The following is a 19,543-nucleotide window of genomic DNA, read 5'->3' as shown; positions in this document are numbered from 1 at the left end:
ACACTTTGGTTAGAACACATGAAGTTTTATTGTACAAGTTGTATTTTATCAAGTTGTATTTAAGTGTCTATTTCTAGACTTCCATGTGTGGTTCTAATTTCTTACATCATTCAGATAATAAATATATATTGGGTTCCAACTCTGTGCCGTGCACTGTGCTAGTCATTGGGGATATCATAGTAAACAAGACCCACATGACCTTTGCTCTTGCAAAGTATACAGTCTACAAGATCTGTGCCTGAAACATTCTAGGTGTCTAATTAGGTTGATATACCAATTCATGTCATTAATTGTTTCAATGAATAGATATTTATATTTTGAAAGTGTAAAAGTAAATGAGCAATGTTCTTAAGTTGCTCTGGGACTAATAGGACACACATATGTAAACAAATAATGCCCATGTACTATGAACAGAAGCTTCCCTAGTGGCTCAGATAGTAAAGAGTCTGCCTGCAAGGTGGGAGACATGGTTCGATACCTAGGTCAGGAAGATCCCCTGGAGAAGGGAATGGCTGCCCACTCCAATATTCTTGTCTGGAAAATCCAATGGACACAGGAGCCTGGTGGGCCCCAATTCATGGGGTTGCAAAGAGTTGGACACGACTGAGCAACTAACACACACACACTCTATGAACAGAACTGAAATATGTTCCAGATTCCCTGGTGGTACAAAGAACAGGTAGCATGAAGAATTCTGCTTGGAAGAGTCACAAATGAAAGAATGAATTACTGAGCTTGTAAATATATGAGTGAATGTGCATGAGGTGTCCTCTTTTTTCCTCTTTCCTTTTTCCCTTTTGGCTCTCTGTGCCCTCTTTCCCTCTTCCCTTTTCCTTGCTGATCCCTTTGCCTTTTAAGATTCAACTCAAGGGCTACTTTTATAATAAACCTTTACTGACTGCTCCTTTTCCTCCCTCCCAAACTTGCAAGCTGTGTTAGTAGTGTTTCCAAACTCCTTTAATGCCTGGCATATACCTCTGCTAATTCTCTTACCCTTTGATGTATACCATCTATGTGTCTGTCAGTCACCCTTCCTCTCCCTGCATGCAAGTCAAGGCCCAGCGCATAATTAGTACTCATTGAATTCAGTAAATGTTTCTTGAGGAAATATAAATTAAAACTGCAATGAGATAACACTACCCCTCCAAATGGCTACAATGAAAAAAACTTGATAATATCAAGTGTTGATGAAAATATAGAAAAACTGGAAGCTTTAAACATTGCTGAAAGGAGAATAAATTGATACAACCATTTTGGAAAATATTTTAGCAAATCAGTTGAAGTTGAACAGCTGTCCACTGTATAACCCAGTGGGTGAACTCTTGGGTACATACCCAGAAAAAAGGAATGGTTATATAGAAATAGGTTCATACCAGCTTTATTCGTAATAGCCCCAAACTGGAAACACCTAAATGACCATCCACAGTAGGATAGACAAATGAATTGTGGTATATTTATATCATAAGTGTAAACAGTTTATACTCCAACTACATAAATAAATAAAAATTTTAGTTACATACTTAATGGTTTGTGCTTTTTATTTTTTTTTTTTTTACTATATGTAGAATTTTTGTTGTTGTTTTTTAGTTGCTAAGTTGTGTCCGACTTTTTGTGACCTCGTGGACTGTAGACTGCCAGGCTCCTCTGTCATGGCATTTCCCAAGCAAGAATACTGGAATGGTTTGCCACTTCCTTCTCCAGGGGATCTTACCAGCCCAGAAATGAAACCTGTGTCTTCTGCATTGCAGGCAGATTCTTTATCTCTGAGCCACCAGGGAAGCCTTATATGTAGGATTACATCAATAAAAATATAAACTTAAAATTAATTTAATAAAAATTAATGTTCCTTGAATGATTGAGTAAATGAATTAGCTGGATCTTCAACTTGTGGCTCAGTTGGTAAAGAATCCACCTGCAATGGGGTTCGATCCCTGGTTTGGGAAGATCCCCTGGAGAAGGGAAAGGCTACCCACTCCAGTATTCTGGCCTGGAGAATCCCACGGACTGTATAGTCCATGGGGTTGCAAAGAGTCAGACACGACTCAGCGACTTTCACTCACTCAAAGAGAAAAGAAAGAAGTATTACTGTGTAAGAGGAACTTATACTGCACTGAGTTTTAAAGTAGTATTTGGTTCTTGAAATCTATATAGTCTAACAATGCCTCAAATGAAATGTTCACGGACATTTTTTTGCTTACATATTAGTTCCCTTTGCTATTTAACCACAATTGTGAGGTTAAAAAAGGAAGTCATTAACAGTAAAACAGATGTCGGAGAGGCCTGTGGGACTGGCGTTTAGTTCACAATGAGGGATCTTTGAAGCCCAAGGGAACTGGGGAATATGGCTCATTCCCTTCTGTTTTCTATCCTTTTGTGTTTTATGAGGTGCAGGTACAGATTAATTATGCAGACACTTGAAGGGAGAGGATAGCAGCTGACACTTGTGATTACAAACAGGAACAGAAGTCACCCAGCAAGACACCTGAAGGTCAGAGTAGACTAGTCCTAAGTGCCTGGCAGCCTGGCCATGGGATGCCCTCCCATCCTTCTTCAGGCGGGTTCGTGGCTAAGCCATTCTTCGCGCTAGCCTTGGACAGCCCAAGAATGACCAACAACTCCGCAGACGACCTATGGCGCATGCACCGGAGGGGATGTCAGAACCCGACCCAGCGCTGGCTGCCACAACAGAGGATGCCGACAGGAGACGCGGGCGGTTCCCAAGATTTCCAGTAGGTGTCGCTATCCCGCGGCCGCCGCACTGCCCGAGGTCCGGGACGAGGGGGCGTGTCCTCCACACCTGCGGCTCCGCGCTCCCGCCGCACCTGGGCTCCCGCCGCGTGCCTCCTGCGCCGTGGGGGAGGCGCTCTGCGGCAGACCCGCGACGAGGGGGCGGGGTCGGCCGGCGCGCGGGGATAGGCGGGCCAGCGGGCGCCCAGGTGAGTTCTTTTATTAATACAAGAAGCGGGCGACCGAGAGGGCAGCGTCCGAGCAGCCAGAGGAGGAGGCAGACGAGAAGATGCCACTGTCGCTGCCACCTCAGGGTGACCACGGCGAGTCCAGTCCGTCCAGGCCCCCCAAAAAGCACACCTCTTTCCATATCTGGCGCTCCAAGAAGAAGCAGCAGCCTCCGCGGTCTGACTGTGGGGTGTTCATTCCACACCCGCCCCTGGCGCCCCTCAGCGAGGCCAGGTAAGCCCCTCGGCGAGCGCGCCTATCCCCGGCTCACTTCCCCCGGCCTTTTCCACCCCGGCTACCCTGAGCCTCGAGTCCTCTCTACCCTCGGCCTCGATCGACCCCTCTCCGAGAAGGGGAAAGGCCCAAGGTCGGTTTCGCGCGGCAGGAACGTAATGGGGTCCGAGGAGGGGACTGTGGTGGTCGCCCTGAATGAACGGGTTCCTCGCTGCTTCTGGCTCAGACCAAGCACCAGTGAGAGGAACTTGTGCCCACTCATGTAGACTTGACTTTGACTACAAAATAAGTGTAGCAAAGACAACACCAGAAGCTATGCTATCAACCTGCTGACGAGAGCAGGTGGGTTGCGAAGGGTTATTACCATAACGAGGTCGGAACTCCACCTGGGGATTCCTTCAGACTTCTGACCGCGGTGCCCTAGTTGTGAAGATGTCCACTCGTGGTGTTGTTATAGCTCCACTGTCCTCACAGGATCCGAGTGGAGGAGGAAGTGGCAGGGACGGTTATCCCAATTTAATGGGTGGAGAACTTGAGACCAAAGGGTGCGTGACTTGTCCCCATTGGAATCAGTGGTAGAAAAAGGCAGCACCTAGTTATTCCAAGTGTAACCGCCATAGTGCTTTTCAATGTTTTGCCGTGGTTTTGTGACGATTTTCTCTTTCATGCGTAAGTATTCAGTTATACTATCTGAATTGGTGCGTTCGTTGAGCAATAATAAATTTGACATAATGGTATATTTAAGAGGTTCAGGTGTGTGAAAAATCTATTGAAGGACAGTTGGCAATTTCCAGTATATCCTTCTATATGTGTGTGTGTTTAAACAAAACATTTATTTAGTTCTTTGGCTTTGCTGGGTCTTCACTGCAGCATGCAGGATCTTTTATTTAGGGCATGTGGACTCTAAATGTGGGATCTAGTTCCCTGACCAGGGATCGAATCTCAGCCCCATGCACTGGGAGCGTGGAGTCTTAGCCACTGAACCACCAGGGAAGTCCCTTTCTGTATTTGCTTTTAAATACACACCTTTATGTGTGTTTAACACACACCTTTGTGAACAGTAAGAATAATATTGTATGAGATTTGCATTTTAGAAATATTTTTCCTTTTATTTCTAAAAGAGTCTTTGCAACGGAATTTCAATCATTTTGCAAATATTAACTAAGTGCTGGGGTATCAAAAACAATGAGAGTGGCCTCTGTCATCAAAGAATTCTTTGTGTCTTGAGAATACCAAAAAGTAAACAGTGGGATAAGTGCTGCAATAGATATTAGAATAGAGGAAGGGATCTACGGAGGCTTCCTGGAGGAGGATGACTGAGGCAGTTTAGTCAGAAGAGGGAAGGAGCAATGCATTCCAGGCAGAGGTTGCATTACGAGCATCCTCAATACTTGGAAGAACATGGTACTTCCTGAGAAGTACTTCCTGAACAAGTGGTTCAGGGAAGTCTGAGTATGTGTGAGAACATAGGGAGTGGAGTGCTAACAGAGAATGCATTTTATTTTTTCTCATATTTATCATTCACAGTAGTAATTGCTTGTAATAGGACATATTTTTTTTTTACCACCTAAAGACTTAATGTGCTTAACTATGAATTAATTTCTAACAAAATGTTACTTAATAATGATATATCCAACATAAAAGTATTTTTCCTATTACATCAGCAAATAATTTAAACACTTCCATAGTAATGGTCTTATCTGACCTGGTCCCATCACATTCAACCTATCAATGACATGATACACAGCTATAAACAATTTTGTTATTCAGTTGCTAACTTGTGTCTGACTCTTTGCAACCCCATGGAGTGCAAGCACACCAGGCTTCCCTGTCCTTCACTATCTCCTTGAGTTTGCTCACACTCACGTCCATTGAGTCGGTGATGCCATCCAACCATCTCATCCTCTGTTGTTCCCCCTCTCCTCCTGCCTTCTATTTTTTCCGGCATCTTTCCCTTTGCATCAGGTGGCCAAAGTATTGGAGCTTCAGCATCAGTCGTTCCAATGAATATTCAGGGTTGATTTCATTTAGGATTAACTGGTTTGCTTTCCTTGCAGTCCAAGGGACTCTCAAGAGTCTTCTCCAACACCACAGTTCAAAAGCATAAATTTTTTGGCGCTCAGCCTTCTTTATGGTCCAACTCTCACATCCGTACATGACTACTGGAAAAACCATAGCTTTGACTGTATGGATCTTTGTCGGCAAAGTGTTGTTAAAGAAACAACTTATTCAAATCCAAATGAGTTTTAGACTAAAACTTAGGAGTTTTTATTTCTCTCTTTGAGCTTCTTGTATTTTAGTTCGGTCTTAAAGCACTCCATTCTTTCCTTTAGAATTATGATGAACTTGGTACTAACAAGTGTCCTGAGAACTAAACTTACTGGTCTGTCTCTGGGATGCTTTTCTAGTTATGCTTATACATATTTTGTTTACTCCTGAGAGGGTGTACCAGTTACTGGTAAAGAGAGCAGCTAAAGCACACTTAGATTTCTGGCCCATCTTTGGTCAGTCTCACTCTCTTGAGCAATCTTCCCTGTTTGTTCATTTCTGTCCAGGATTTGGAGGTGTGGGCCTCAACTGAAATGTGCAGCACTCACTGGGACCTTTGTTTCTATATAAGGATGGGACAGTCAGGTGGCCACACTTATCTGCTTGGTATTCACCATTAATTTTGTGGGCTTTTAGAGCAAATGAAAATGAATTTATGTCCTGGATAAATGACCTTGGACAAGTTACTTCACCTGAGTCTCCATTTCTTCAGATGGAAAATGGAAAACATAGTAATACTAATTCTGTAGGACTGTAGTGAATATCACATGCTAGTTTATGTTATTAAACGTAAAACTCTTATCACACCTCTGGATGCAAAGTAGAAACTCAGTAAATGTAAAACCATCACCACCACCATCACCATCATCATTATTATAAATGCTAAGCTCTAATGGGAGGAATGGGAAAAAATAGGGTTGGAAGGGAAAAAATGCTTCCCCTCTTAAGAACTTAACAGTCCAATGACGGTTTAAAGTTTACTGATGTCTGTATTCTGCAAATATTTGCAATCTTTAGTGCATATGTTCTAAAACTCAGTGACCATTGCTTGCTTCCTTTACATAAAATAATTTGAACATGGCTGTCTTTTTCCCTAAAATGCACCCCTAGAGTTTTTTTTTCCAAGCTTGGTTTTGGTAAGCATCAGTTCTGTTCAGTTCAGTTCAGTCACTCAGTCATGTCCGACTCTTTGTGACCCCATGAATTGCAGCACGCCAGGCCTCCCTGTCCATCACCAACTCCAGGAGTTCACTCAGACTCACGTCAGTGATGCCATCCAGCCATCTCATCCTCTGTCTTCCCCTTCTCCTCCTGCCCCCAATCCCTCTCAGCATCAGAGTCTTTTCCAATGAGTCAACTCTTCGCATGAGGTGGCCAAAGTACTGGAGTTTTAGCTTCAGCATCATTCCTTCCAAAGAAATCCCAGGGCTGATCTCCTTCAGAATGGACTGGTTGGATCTCCTTGCAGTCCAAGGGACTCCCAAGAGTCTTCTCCAACACCACAGTTCAAAAGCATCAATTCTTCAGTGCTCAGCTTTCTTCACAGTCCAACTCTCACATCCATACATGACCACTGGAAAAACCAGAGCCTTGACTAGACGGACCTTTGTTGGCAAAGTAATGTCTCTGCTTTTTAGTATGCTATCTAGGTTAGTCATAACTTTTCTTCCAAGGAGTAAGCGTCTTTTAATTTCATGGCTGCAGTCACCATCTGCAGTAATTTTGGAGCCCAAAAATATAAAGTCTGACACTGTTTCCACTGTTTCCCCATCTATTTCCCATGAAGTGATGGGACCGGATGCCATGATCTTTGTTTTCTGAATGTTGAGCTTTAAGCCAGCTTTTTCAGTCTCCACTTTCACTTTCATCAAGAGGCTTTTAGTTCCTCTTCACTTTCTGCCATAAGGGTGGTGTCATCTGCATATCTGAGGTTATTGATATTTCTCTTGGCAATCTTGATTCCAGCTTGTGCTTCTTCCAGCCCAGTGTTTCTCATGATGTACTCTGCATAGAAGTTAAGTAAGCAGGGTGACAATATACAGCCTTGACGTACTCCTTTTCCTATTTGGTACCATATGTTATTTTCCACAGAAACAGAACTGTCACCCTCCTGAGTCAGCCCCATCTGCCATCTTGTCCATTCTCTTGCCACCTGAGGGACCACACTGGTGTGTGTGGAGAGGGCATGGTGAGTTTTGGCTAGATTTTCCTTAGCAGCCTTCAGTGGCACCATCATTTATCAGGTTTTGAATTATACTTCATTTGTAAACATTTTATTCAGAGTGTGAATTCTGTCTTGTGCTTAGTTGCTCAGTCGGTTCTGACCCAGACACTTTGCAGACCCATGTAGACCCTTTGTAGCCCCCTATAGCCACTTTGTAGAGAGCCAGTATCCTCTGTCGGAGAAGACAATGACACCCCACTCCAGTATTCTTGCCTGGAAAATCCCATGGACGGAGGAGCCTGGTAGGCTGCAGTCCATGGGGTCAAGAAGAGTCAGACATGACTGAGCGACTTCACTTTCACTTTTTACTTTCATGCATTGGAGAAGGAAATGGCAACCCACTCCAGTGTTCTTGCCTGGAGAATCCCAGGGACGGGGAAACCTGGTGGGCTGCTATCTCTGGGGTCGCACAGAGTCGGACACAACTGAAGCAACTTAGCAGCAGCAGCACTCTCCTCTATCCATGGGATTCTCCAGGCCAGAATACTGGAGTGGGTAGTCTTTCCCTTCTCCAGGGGATCTTCCCAACCCAGGGATCGAACCCAGATCTCCCACATTGCGGGCAGATTCTTTACTGTCCAAGCCACGAGGGAAGCCCATGAGTACTGGAATAAGTAGCTTATCCCATCTCCAGGAGATCTTCCTGACACAGGAATCAAACCAGGGTAATTCTATATCTGGGTTTAAATCCCTGTTCTACTTACTGTGACACTTAGCTCTGTCATCATGGGCAAGTTATTATCCTTTTTGTGCTTCAGTCTTCTCATCCATAAAAGGGGCATAATAAGTGCTGTTATAAAAATAAGTTAGTGGCTGTCAAGCAGTCAGAACAGTGACTGGCACATTGTGAGCACTCAGTAAATGGGAGCTATTTCTCCTTTTTCTTATTAATATCTTACCTATACTTTTGAGTGGTTATTTTATGATTTATTTTCTGCTATATGATGAAAATAGTGCTTTGTTTTTATTTTCCTTAATCAGTGTTGTTTTAATTAGAAATGGGTTCTGAGCTAAAGGTCAATAGAGTGAATGAAAAACGATCACTCTGCATCTGAACTCCAAACCTAGAAGCAAACATTAATGCTCTCTGCAGGAAGCCAGACTCAGGTGATGGCCATAATCCTCTGAAAATCAGCAGACTCGATTTCATTTGGAGGAAAAATGCAGCCAACACCAGAGAGCAGAGCATCCTCATTTCAGGATACATAGGTTCAAGTTTTGAGATTGCCAAACGTTGCCTAGTTTTTCTGTCTTTGCATGGACATTTCCTTCTAAAACAGGAAAACAACTCACTCCTTAGACTCTGTAAATCACTAGAGGGTTGTGAGGATAAACTGTTGTTTTATTTCACAAGAGAAAGAACCATCATTGGAAACATTCTGAAATTGTAGGGTGTTCATGACTTGATGGATTCCATTTTTCCATCTCTTGTGATGTGTTTAGAATTCTAAACAGGTTTAATTATTTTCTAACAAAAAGGACATAGCTAGATAAGTCTGCTGCTGTTGCTAAGTCGCTTCAGTCGTGTCCGACTCTATGTGACCCCATAGATGGCAGCCCACCAGGCTCCCCCGTCCCTGGGATTCTCCAGGCAAGAACACTGGAGTGGGTTGCCATTTCCTTCTCCAATGCCTGAAAGTGAAAAGTGAAAGTGAAGTCGCTCAGTCGTGCCCGACTCTTAGCGACCCCATGGACTGCAGCCTACCAGGCTCCTCCGCCCATGGGATTTTCCAGGCAAGAGTTCTGGAGTGGGGTGCCATCACCTTCTCCGAGATAAGCCTAGGTTTGTTTTATCTAATAGTGCATCTAAACTGGTACCGGGTTACTTCCCTTATTTAGTTTATGCCAAAGGCAAGACTTTGAAATTTTCGGTTTATATTCTTTCACCATGGATAAAGCAGGTATTTAAATTTTAGCCCTGTCACTTACTACCTGTGAGCTCCTGGAGGAGTTTCTTTCCTGCTCTAGCTTCAATTTCATGAGCTGCTACCTACATCTTAGCATTGTTTTGGAGACTTCTAAATATATATTTAAAATTACTAGCACGGTGCCTGGAAGATAACAGAGGCTTAGAAATACCTCTGAGAGCAAGTTGCTGTGACAAAGCCCTAGGCTGTGGTATTGGAAAGACTCAGCTTCAAGTTTGCCTCTGCTGTTGGGATAAGTTTTGTAAGCCTCAATCTTTAAGCCTCAGCTTCCTCACCTGTAAAATGGAGAAAACAGCATCCCTTCTGGGGCTTCCTGAGGGTTAAATACTATCTATATACCACAGCTGGGCCAGGGCCCAGTGCAAAGCAGGTGCTAGACAGATGAAAGGCAGAGTGGGAGCGATTATGGCGGTGGCGGTGTAATTGTTGTCTGCTCAGTAATGGTGGTAGCGTTCATAAAGCCACTTGACCTTGTAAGTGGAGTTAAACAACTTCAGAAGTCCAGAAGTTTATAACCAGGTATGTCAATACCTGAAGTACCTTTGGGTGTCTGGAAATACCTTTGTAGTTGTAAAAGGGCAGCCTTTGTGCATTCAAGACTTAACAGTCTTAATATATCTGACTTATGAAGTCAAAGGTAAAGTTTATATTTGAAGTTGGTGGTATTTCTCCTGAAGCAATTTTGGAGTCTGAGTTTAATATAGGATAATTTTTGCCACTTTATTGCTTTATCCACTCTATTTCTATACTTTTAGCCTTAATCTTCTTAGTCCACATCCAAGTGACGTGAACACTTTTGGAGACCATTAGTACTTCTGTGCTTGGGTTTATTTCCTTTTTCTTTAGTTTTCACTTATAAATCTTATTTATAAAGATGAGGCAGTGAATCACTGCTTTACTATTCATCCATGATTAAAGCAATGTAGCAAAGATATTGATATTGAAACTTACTGTCTAGCTCCTAATATCCATTCAAAATGCCCATCTTAATATGAATATTAAAAACACTTACCTGTCTTAACTTTTCACTCACCTAAGTGGTCAGTTGTACTTTAGGAATGTCCTTGCAGAAAAAAATGATTTAGTTCTTTGAAAAAAATTGTCTGGTGAGATTATTTGAATCTTGAACTGTATGCATTTCTATTTACCTTGAAAAAATTTATCAAATAATTGTTTAATCTCCCTTTCATGTTTTACCTATTGTAAGAAGATTTAGAGAACCTGTTCATGAAAAGCAATGCAATCTGACTACAGAATCATTTTTCTAGGATTAATGCTAATTACTCTTTGGTAAAACATTCCTTTCTGTATCCTATTGAAATGGTTATCAATCAGAATTTAAAGAGAAGTTTAAGTCCAACAAACAAAACTTACTGAGCTCTTACTCTGTATCAGACATTGGGAAAAAGAGCAATGACATTAGAGATGATCTCTGCTCCAAAGAAACCTGTAGTCTAGTGAAGGAGGGATCTGTGAATGAATTAAGTAGCATATCATGCATTAAGTGTAGAAACAGAAAATTTAGTCCAATGCATTGAGGTCAGGAGAAGGATTATCTTCAAGGAGCAGAAATTTTTTTCTCTCGTTAAAAAGTTTTACTCATACCGAATAATTAATGAGAATTTTTATTCTCTCATATAGAGATCATCAAAGGCTCTAAATCTTCTTAAATTTTGATTGTCTTAAACTATATCCAATATAGGACCAAAAGGAAAATCACAGAAACTTATTTTCATAGTGACATTTAAAACAAAAGAGAGTTGTATACTCAGGATTATGCATAAATAATTTTCAATTTAAATATTAAATATTTAAAATATCTAGAACTTGAGATTATCTCAGCTCTTCTGTCATATTTTGGCACCTAGGAATAAAGATTGGGTTTCATAAAATATTTAAAAAAGATTGGCTTCAATTATGACATTGATTTGAAAACCTTCACTGAAATGATATGTAAACATGATATTGACACTCTAAAATTTCAGACTGAAAATGAACGGTTCTTGACATTTTTAGACAGATTTACAGATCCCACGAGAATTGTTATTTAGGGTGCACAGCTAACTTGGTGTCTACATAGCTCTGTCAGGATGATTCTGGAGCCTCTTTTAAGAAGAATCTAGCATTGCTTGTGTTCTATAAGCAAAGTGTTCTTCCTTAAAACAACCTATCTTTATTTTCATCCCAAATTGCCTGGCATATCCAACTGATGTCTTTTCATATAGTTACTATGCAAAATGAATTCTGGACTTTTACCCAAGAGAGGGTTGAAATGTGAATTCAGTACCTTGTCCCAAAGTGAGTTTTAAGATAAAGTATATATCAATAGCTAACACTTGCATGGATGTTGGCAAGAAAGGCCAATTGTTTACAAGTCTCATTAGTTCATTTATTGCTTCCTTAAAGCACAGCTGCATTGGGCCAGCCCAAATGCCTCATCAGAATACCTCTACAGCTTCAGCTTCATAAGATGCCTTCATTCTAGAGAATGAACACTTAGCGCTGTCTTTACAGAACTGTGTGCTTTCTGGATTGGCCTGTGCAATGGGAGTGAAGCAATGACAGACACCCTTCACCACAAGGGATCATTTTGACAAAGGACCAGGAGACCCTGAGACACACAAGTGACGCAGATAATCCTAAATCCATTTGTGGTATCCCTGGTTTCTCTCATCTACAAGTTACAGACAAGGCAAAGACAGGTTGAACCTGTCGCTGACACAAAAAAATGAAACACAGAATTAACAAGGGCCTTTTGTTTTTTAGCCTTCCCATGTATGGAAGTGAAATGAGTAAAAATAAGTTACTGGTAAGCTTGGCAAAATATTCTGTGGTGAAGAAGTTGGCTGCTGACTGTATTTCTTAATGTTCTACACCATTTCAAGTCAGCCCCCCTGACTGAGTGTCATCTGTTAGAAGCCAGGGTTATGGCAATCTGAAGATAATAGTTCAGATAAGAGATTTGGCCAACAGTTGCATAAAGATACTATGCTTAATACATATCTTAATTTTTCCAAATCAGTTAATAAGCAATAGCATAAATTCCTGATAGTCCTTTGGATTCTCTAGTTGGGTAGTTCTTTATCCTAAAATTGGGTTCAAGAGGCAAAATAATATGTGCTATGAATAAAACAAGAAAATACAAGGAGCATTCAGTTTATGATAATTTTAGATCATATCTATGAAAACACTGTTTTCCATCAAGATTTTATTGAAAGATGCAGTTTATTTAACATACACTGTGGCAGACACTGTTCTAAACACTTTACAAATATTAACTCACCACAGTTAATTCATAACATCCTGGGGAGGCAGGTACTATTATTATTCCTATTTTGAGAAAGAATGAGGCACAGAGGGGCAGGGTAATTTGACCATCACAGAGCTCATAAGGGTTGGGGCTGTGGTCCTCCAGCTGATGGTCATGAGTCCTGCAGTTAATCACTACAAATTAGTGCTACCTTCTTTGTATTCCCACAGTAAGTATAGTTAAGCTCTAAATTTGGCAAGCAGAAATTATAATGTACATAGGAAAACAAGCTAACTTTGGATACTAAACAATTTCTATATTAAGTAGTGAAGAGAAAAAAATATATAAATACATTAAAATATAAGTGCATTAAAATCTTGGAAGAAAAAGCAATTTTAAAGCAGAAATTCTAAAGTGTATATTATATACAAAAGGAATATGTCTAAAGATCTTGAGTCTGGAGCTTCTGCCCAAGCTTTCTCAAGAAACGGCATGACCTGGAGGGGGGCTTGGTTGGTACACCCTCTTCCCTCCCAGTACACTCTAGGCCAGGACAGTAGTTTGCACGCACAGTCAAAGATAAGCAACTAGCCAGGTGGCCTGGAAAATTTGCAGCTGCTGCTTAGGCTAAGTGGGGTGTCAGAATTTCTCAAGGAAAACTGCTAGGGGTAAACTTAATTAGGTCTCTAGAGGTCCTGCTGCTTGAATCTTTCGTTTTAGTTTCTGATTTATCACTGAGGATTCCCTGCTAACAAGTACAGGTTTCACCTTATGTTGATCTTACACATCAAGGATTATAAACTATGGCTGGTATTTTATTCTACTTGAGGCTTGTAATAGTTCTGTGCAATAGCCCAGACCCTCATTTATAGACGAGGAAACTGAGGTTCAAAGAATGCAATGCAGGTGGAGGAAGCAGGAATAAAAGCAGGTTTTCTGGCTTCTGTTCAGCTGTTGTTCTGGGTCCTCTTGGGTTATAGACTATACTTCTCAATTCCTGGCCTCTACCCACCTTTGATAGGAGTCCAGCTGATTCATTTGACTTCCTGATGACTATTCTCCTGGAAATCTTTCCCTGAATTCATAAACCAACAACTATGAGACTGTCTGATCCCCAGATTGAGTTGTGACTATAGTCTAGTTACTGGCATATTGAATACTTAGAGTTCCAGAATTCAGACATAATTAGTATGTCACCTACCATCTAAAAAAAAATACCCCAGAACCCGAACACACACGCAATAACTTGATTCATGTTTTCAAAAAAAAGTATAAAGTTTGCATAAACCATATTTTATAATAGTAAAATATTCTTTATAGAGTCTATCCATATTGTACCCATTCAAGAATGCCCTTTTGGGGCTTGACAAATTGATGGTGCTCTGACAGGTAATATATTTTATTTGTGATCTTATTTATATGTTTTGATAATACTGATGAATTTAATAAATATCCTATAAAATCTCAACTTGATTATTTTTCCATCTGCTATTTGAAACAGTTAAGATATTTGAATCAAACTGATGAAATTTAGGTTGAAATACAGTGTCTCCTTTATCACACCTGCCATGTGCGAACCTAGAACCGGCCCTTTTCAAGCCTGTGCGGTAGAGGCACCCCCAGGCCTTGCAGACATTCTTGGCTCTGGTCCCTTGCAAAGGGTGGCTCCTACTGTTTTCCTTCTGAGAACTAAGTGATTGTCATTTATCTGTAAGAAATATTACCTTGCTGTTATTATCTGCAAAATAAGCAAATGTAGTTGCTCCAGGGTGGGGTTACAAGACTATTCTCTTAGTATTGACTCCCCAAAACAAATTTGACTGGAATAGACTCAATTGTCGATCAAGAATCCTTCCCTGGAGCCTACTTTCGACAGAAACAAGAACATTTGTATTCCCATGTGTGTCAGTAAACATGCTTAAACAAGTTAGTTGAAGCCTAGAATTTGGATTTTGTTTTTCAAGATAAAAGCAAAGTATGACTGAATATCTGGCATTGGTTCAAGTTTTGACTTTTACCAGTTTGCATGTTGTGATTGTTCTAATCTCACCCCATGAGAGGTTTCAAGTACTTTGACCTATAAGTCATAGTAGCTGGTGCATTGTTGGTGCTTGATTGTACCCTTCCTTGTTATTTTACTTTTATTAAAGCTCTTTTTTATGCCCATAAGGGAACAACTGGTCCTAGATCTAGGTAATAACTGTTGATGCATTGAAGCTGTGTTTGCTTCATCTTGTAGTTTCCCCACAGAGGTACTCCTCAGGAATTTATGCATCAACTTCCTTATTCTCTACAGAACTCATGGTTGCTTTTCTGTGTGTATAATCATACTCTGGTTAGAAGTCCACAAATTTACAAAGCCAGCAGATGTTAAACAAAGGAGAGCAGCAGTGTCTATCTTCATGCCACCCAAGAACTGATCAACAAAAAGCAAAAGACAGCCAATTGTGTTTGGGTATGTTTTCAAAGGAAAATGGGCTTGGTGGAGGGTATGAAGGAAGACAGTTCTCCTCAGATCAATCATTCCCAGCCTCTCCTATAAATTAAGTAAATATAAGAACTTCTGCCAAGAATACATAGGTGAAAGGGCTTGAATTATTGATTACCTGTCAGGTGGCAGTTGCTTTTATATTTGGTATGTCTCATTTAATCTTCATAATAGCTCATCTAAGCTGATTTTACCCCCATCTTTCCAATTGAGAACACAGAACCTGAAAGAGGGGAAGTAGCTTGCCCAAACTGATTTATCTGGTAAATGACAAAGTAGTATTTGAACCCAGGTCTTTCAAATTCTAAAGTTCATAATATTTTCACTACGCCACGAGAATACTAAAGCTAATTGAACAAATGATTGGTTGGGGGAGAGAGAGAGAATAGGGGAGGTGGTTAGCTAAAGAACAGCAGCATCCAACAGAAATGTAGTTATGCATTTACATTCAGAACTGTCACTTTTTCAAAGACCGGAAGAGAAGAATTTCTCCTTATTAATTATCTGCACTCTACCATGTCCCATTTAGAGAAGGGGAATATCCAAGAATGAAGAATTCATGCTGGGAAGTCTACAGGGCATCATGGTTTCCCTGGGAACTTTTGAGATAATTCTGCTGAGAATCAGTGACTCAGTCCTTGAAGTGTTGACTAAACTTGTTGCACCTGATTTCCAGTCTGCTCTCAAAACCACCAAGTCTTACTACCTGTTGCTGGGATGATTCACAGAGTATGCAAAGGAGTCTAAAGTGGCAAATGTTGAGGATTTTTCACTTTGCACAAAGATTAACCATAGCCCTAAAAGAGGAAAGAGATGTTGATGACCAAACTCCAGATTTATAGGAAACACTGTTGTCTTGAAAATTGTAAAGCTAGAGAGTTTGATGTTAAAGGATTATGAAAACCCTTTAAATAATCTGTCTTTATGAAAGCTAGTGAGTTTGTCTTTAGTGCTCATTTCTCTGAAAACTGAATTTTGACATTTTTGTATTGGAGGTACTTTTAAAATTATATTTAAAAATGTTCATTAATTTCTGTGAGTATTATTACATGCACAAAACTAACTTAGAGTGAATTTCTTTTTTCAGTTGTTGTTGTTTAGTCACTAAGTCATGACCAACTCTTTTGCAACCCCGGACTGTAGCCCACCAGGCTCCTCTGTCCATGGGATTTCCCAGGCAAGAATACTGGAGTATGTTGCCACTTCGTGTTGGTTGGTGTTAGCCGGTTGGTTGTATCTGACTCTTTGCGACTCCATGGACTGTAGCCCATGAGGCTCCTCTGTCCATGGAATTCTCCAGGGTAGAATAATGGAGTGGGTAGCCATTCCTTTCTCCAGAGGATCTTCCCAACCCTGGGACTGAACCCAGGCCTCCTACATTGCAGGCAGGTTCTTTCCCATCTGAACCGCTGGAGATGCCCACGTATTGCATATACACACAAATATGTGCTCATATGTGTACTCAGGGCTAGATTACTTACTTGGTAAACTGTGCATGTGCTTAGAACGTCAACAAAGCAGGGAGGGATGAGAGAGAGAGAAAAATCCAGAATATGCCTACAAATTTTATGTTATTACAAGATACCAAAATTTCATTTTAGGGTTTAGAAATGTTTTCATTTTGAATGACTTGGTGAGGGAGGCATACTCTCTTTAGTGGTTAAAGTGGTCATTATACAGACCTCTCTTTTATACCTTGTTTAAAGAGCTGGTAGGGGGAGGAGGAAAGTGTGATACAAACTATGGAAAGTAAGAGAAATGTGCCTAGGTCATTCTCTTGTTCTTCACATGAATTGGATTCCAGGTCCCCAAAGTATCATTTTACCTTCCTTGAAAAGGCTTGATTGGTTGATGCCCACTTTTAAAATGTTCATCCAGTTCTATGGAAGCAGTGAGACTAGTGAACCTTCAAAGGGACTGTTCTTTTGTGACTGAGACACTAATTTGTTGATGTAGCTGTTTTTGGCGGCTTCAGTAACCATATGAACACTTTCTTTTCTTTTTCTGTACGTATTTTCATATAATGTAGAACTAAAAATGAAATTACAAAGGCAGCAATTTAGATGTTTTTTTATATCCTGTTTTATTTTTCACTTAGATAAAAGCACATTTTCACGTCATTGAAATATGTAAAACAATTTTCTTAGTCATTCCCCTGTTGCTGGGCATTTAGGTTCTTGCTGATTTTTCGTCATAAATGCAGCAGTGGGCATCTTGGTGAGACCTCAGTCTCTGGCTGGTCTCTGTGTGCCCTTCCGGCTCCACTCTCCACCCTCCTCTGTGCTCCCGAGGGCTTATTTATAGACTGTGTGGACCCAGCTCTCCTGCTTTCTGGTTTCTAGTTAGGTTCAGCCAGTGGGAGGCTTTGGAGGAGAGGGCAGGAGCAGGAGGTGGTACTGGAGCATGGTGGTGGCTTTGCTACTCTGCTGAAGGCTACAGCCTCTTCTATAGCTCAGATCCTCCTGATCCAGAACTCATGCCCTCCCTTGCCTATCTGTCTAGAAGTAGTAATGATTTCCTGCTGTTGGGAGCCCTGGGCTGCTCCACTGTTTCGTATTGATTTTCCTTCACGGGCCCTCATCTTATAAATAGTTCTTTAAACACTTTTCTATCATCTCTTCTGTGTGTGCCATCTGTCCCCTGCTGGAATCCTGTCTGACATCATCTAAATCTGAGTGGTATGTTCTTTTTATTATATTTTTTATTTTTTAACTGGAGTATAATCACTTTACAATATTCGTTTTTTCCGTATAACACGCGAATCAGCTGTAACTATACATATCTCCCCTCCGTCCCCCTCATCCCACCCCCAGGTCATCATAGATCACCGAGCTGAACTCCCTGGGTCACACAGCAGCTTCCCACCAGCTATGATTCCCACATGGTAGTGTATGTATGTCAGTGCTACTCTCTCAGTTCATCCTGCCTTCTTCTTTCACCTGTCGTGTCCACCAGTCTGTTCTCCACGTCTGCATCTTTATTCCTGTAAATATTAATCAGTTCATTAGTACCATTTTCTAGATTTCATATGAATGTATTAATATATTTGTTTTTCTCTATGTACCCCAGTGTTCATTGCAGCACTGTTTACAATAGGCAGGACATGAAAGCAACCCAAATGTTCATGGTCAGAGGAATGGATAAAGAAGAAGAAGATGTGGTACATATATGCAATGATATAAACAGTCATAAAAATGAATGAAATTGATTTATTTGTAGTGATGTGGATAAACTGAGTCTGTTTTTATTATTATTATTATATTTAGAGTTTTGCACTGAAGAAGGGTAAAAGACCATTCAGAATTGGAATAGGGAGTTTAGTTAGGTCAGGACCAAGCTGATGCTAAACCAGTAAAGCTACAAACATTTTGTAGCTTTATCGAATTAAATTACTGTCATAAAGATACAAGCAAATTGCTTTTGGAACAGAGAGAAGGGGGCAATAAAGTCTTCCATGCACTGTGTTAAACACCTGTACTTAAAAGATAAGGAGGATGCCTTAGCTGCCAAATGTTCTTTTGGCAGTTCTTTTCTTCATTTGAATATTTTTGGTTCAATAGTTTCATTTCTCTTTTCATTCTGGGATTTTGTGGTTCATCCCTTATGTATTTCCTCCTGTCGTTGGCAGTTTGAATATTCGTATGTGTATGGCCATCTATATCCACTTATATATTCCTTCTCCATTTACATGTTTCTTATGACCTCTTCCTTATAGAAAGCATTCTCAGAATTTTGTGAACTGAGTAGATGCCATGCTTTTGGAATTCCTCCTATATGAGTGATAATTTTCTTAGTCTTTAAATAAAAAGCAAAACATGTAGCAAAGTTAACTTCATTTGCTTTTGCTTCATTTCAAAATCTCAGTGTGTTGTTTTCCTGAACAAATGCCAAAAGGTTCAGCAAAGTTACCAGGGACTGTTATTACTTTACAAATCTTTTCAGTTGAATGACAATGTCATCCATGGCTAATGGGTCATCACTGACCAGATCCCTGACTGACACTGTATTGAGGCTTATCCAAGGACTCACAGAGTTGCTCAAAAGTTTAGTACCTTCCTAAAAAATAAATTTTATATATATTAGGAAATGTCTCTGTCGATTTGATATTCAGTCTATATTTCATGCTCTTAGAAATGTGAATTGCTGTGAATATATTCTACCACAGGTATAGAATAAGGATAATTCACATAAAATTAAATGTATAAAATTCTCACCATTTAGTAATGACCAGTGATGGCAGAAAAGAAAAAAAAAAAAAAACCTAGCAGTAGAGAATTGAGAGGGCTTTGGTCTTAATCCTGTGTTTCTCAGTTACAAGTTAGAAAACTTTAGGCAAGCTATCTAAACTCTTTGAACTTCCAGCTACTAACCAATAAAATGGGAATGATACCAACCTGCCTAGGTGCCCACAACCA

General features: G+C 40.5%; 1 protein-coding gene across 1 annotated transcript in view; it reads left to right on the top strand.

Moving 5' to 3' along the window:
* The first annotated feature begins 2,952 nt into the window (after positions 1 to 2,952).
* The window catches only part of CRYBG1 (crystallin beta-gamma domain containing 1), a 229,087-nt gene continuing 212,496 nt past the window's right edge, over positions 2,953 to 19,543 (top strand). Inside the window, exon 1 of the mRNA XM_040238556.1 lies at positions 2,953 to 3,189. Coding sequence (XP_040094490.1) covers positions 3,017 to 3,189 — 173 coding nt within the window. The 5' untranslated portion in view covers positions 2,953 to 3,016. The remainder of the gene's footprint in view (positions 3,190 to 19,543) is intronic.

This window comes from Oryx dammah, unplaced genomic scaffold (genome assembly GCF_014754425.2).
Source record: "Oryx dammah isolate SB20612 unplaced genomic scaffold, SCBI_Odam_1.1 HiC_scaffold_4, whole genome shotgun sequence".
In the NCBI taxonomy this organism is placed as follows: domain Eukaryota; kingdom Metazoa; phylum Chordata; class Mammalia; order Artiodactyla; family Bovidae; genus Oryx; species Oryx dammah.
The sequence above is the reverse complement of the archived record's forward strand: the minus strand, read 5'-3'. Positions and strand labels throughout refer to the sequence as shown.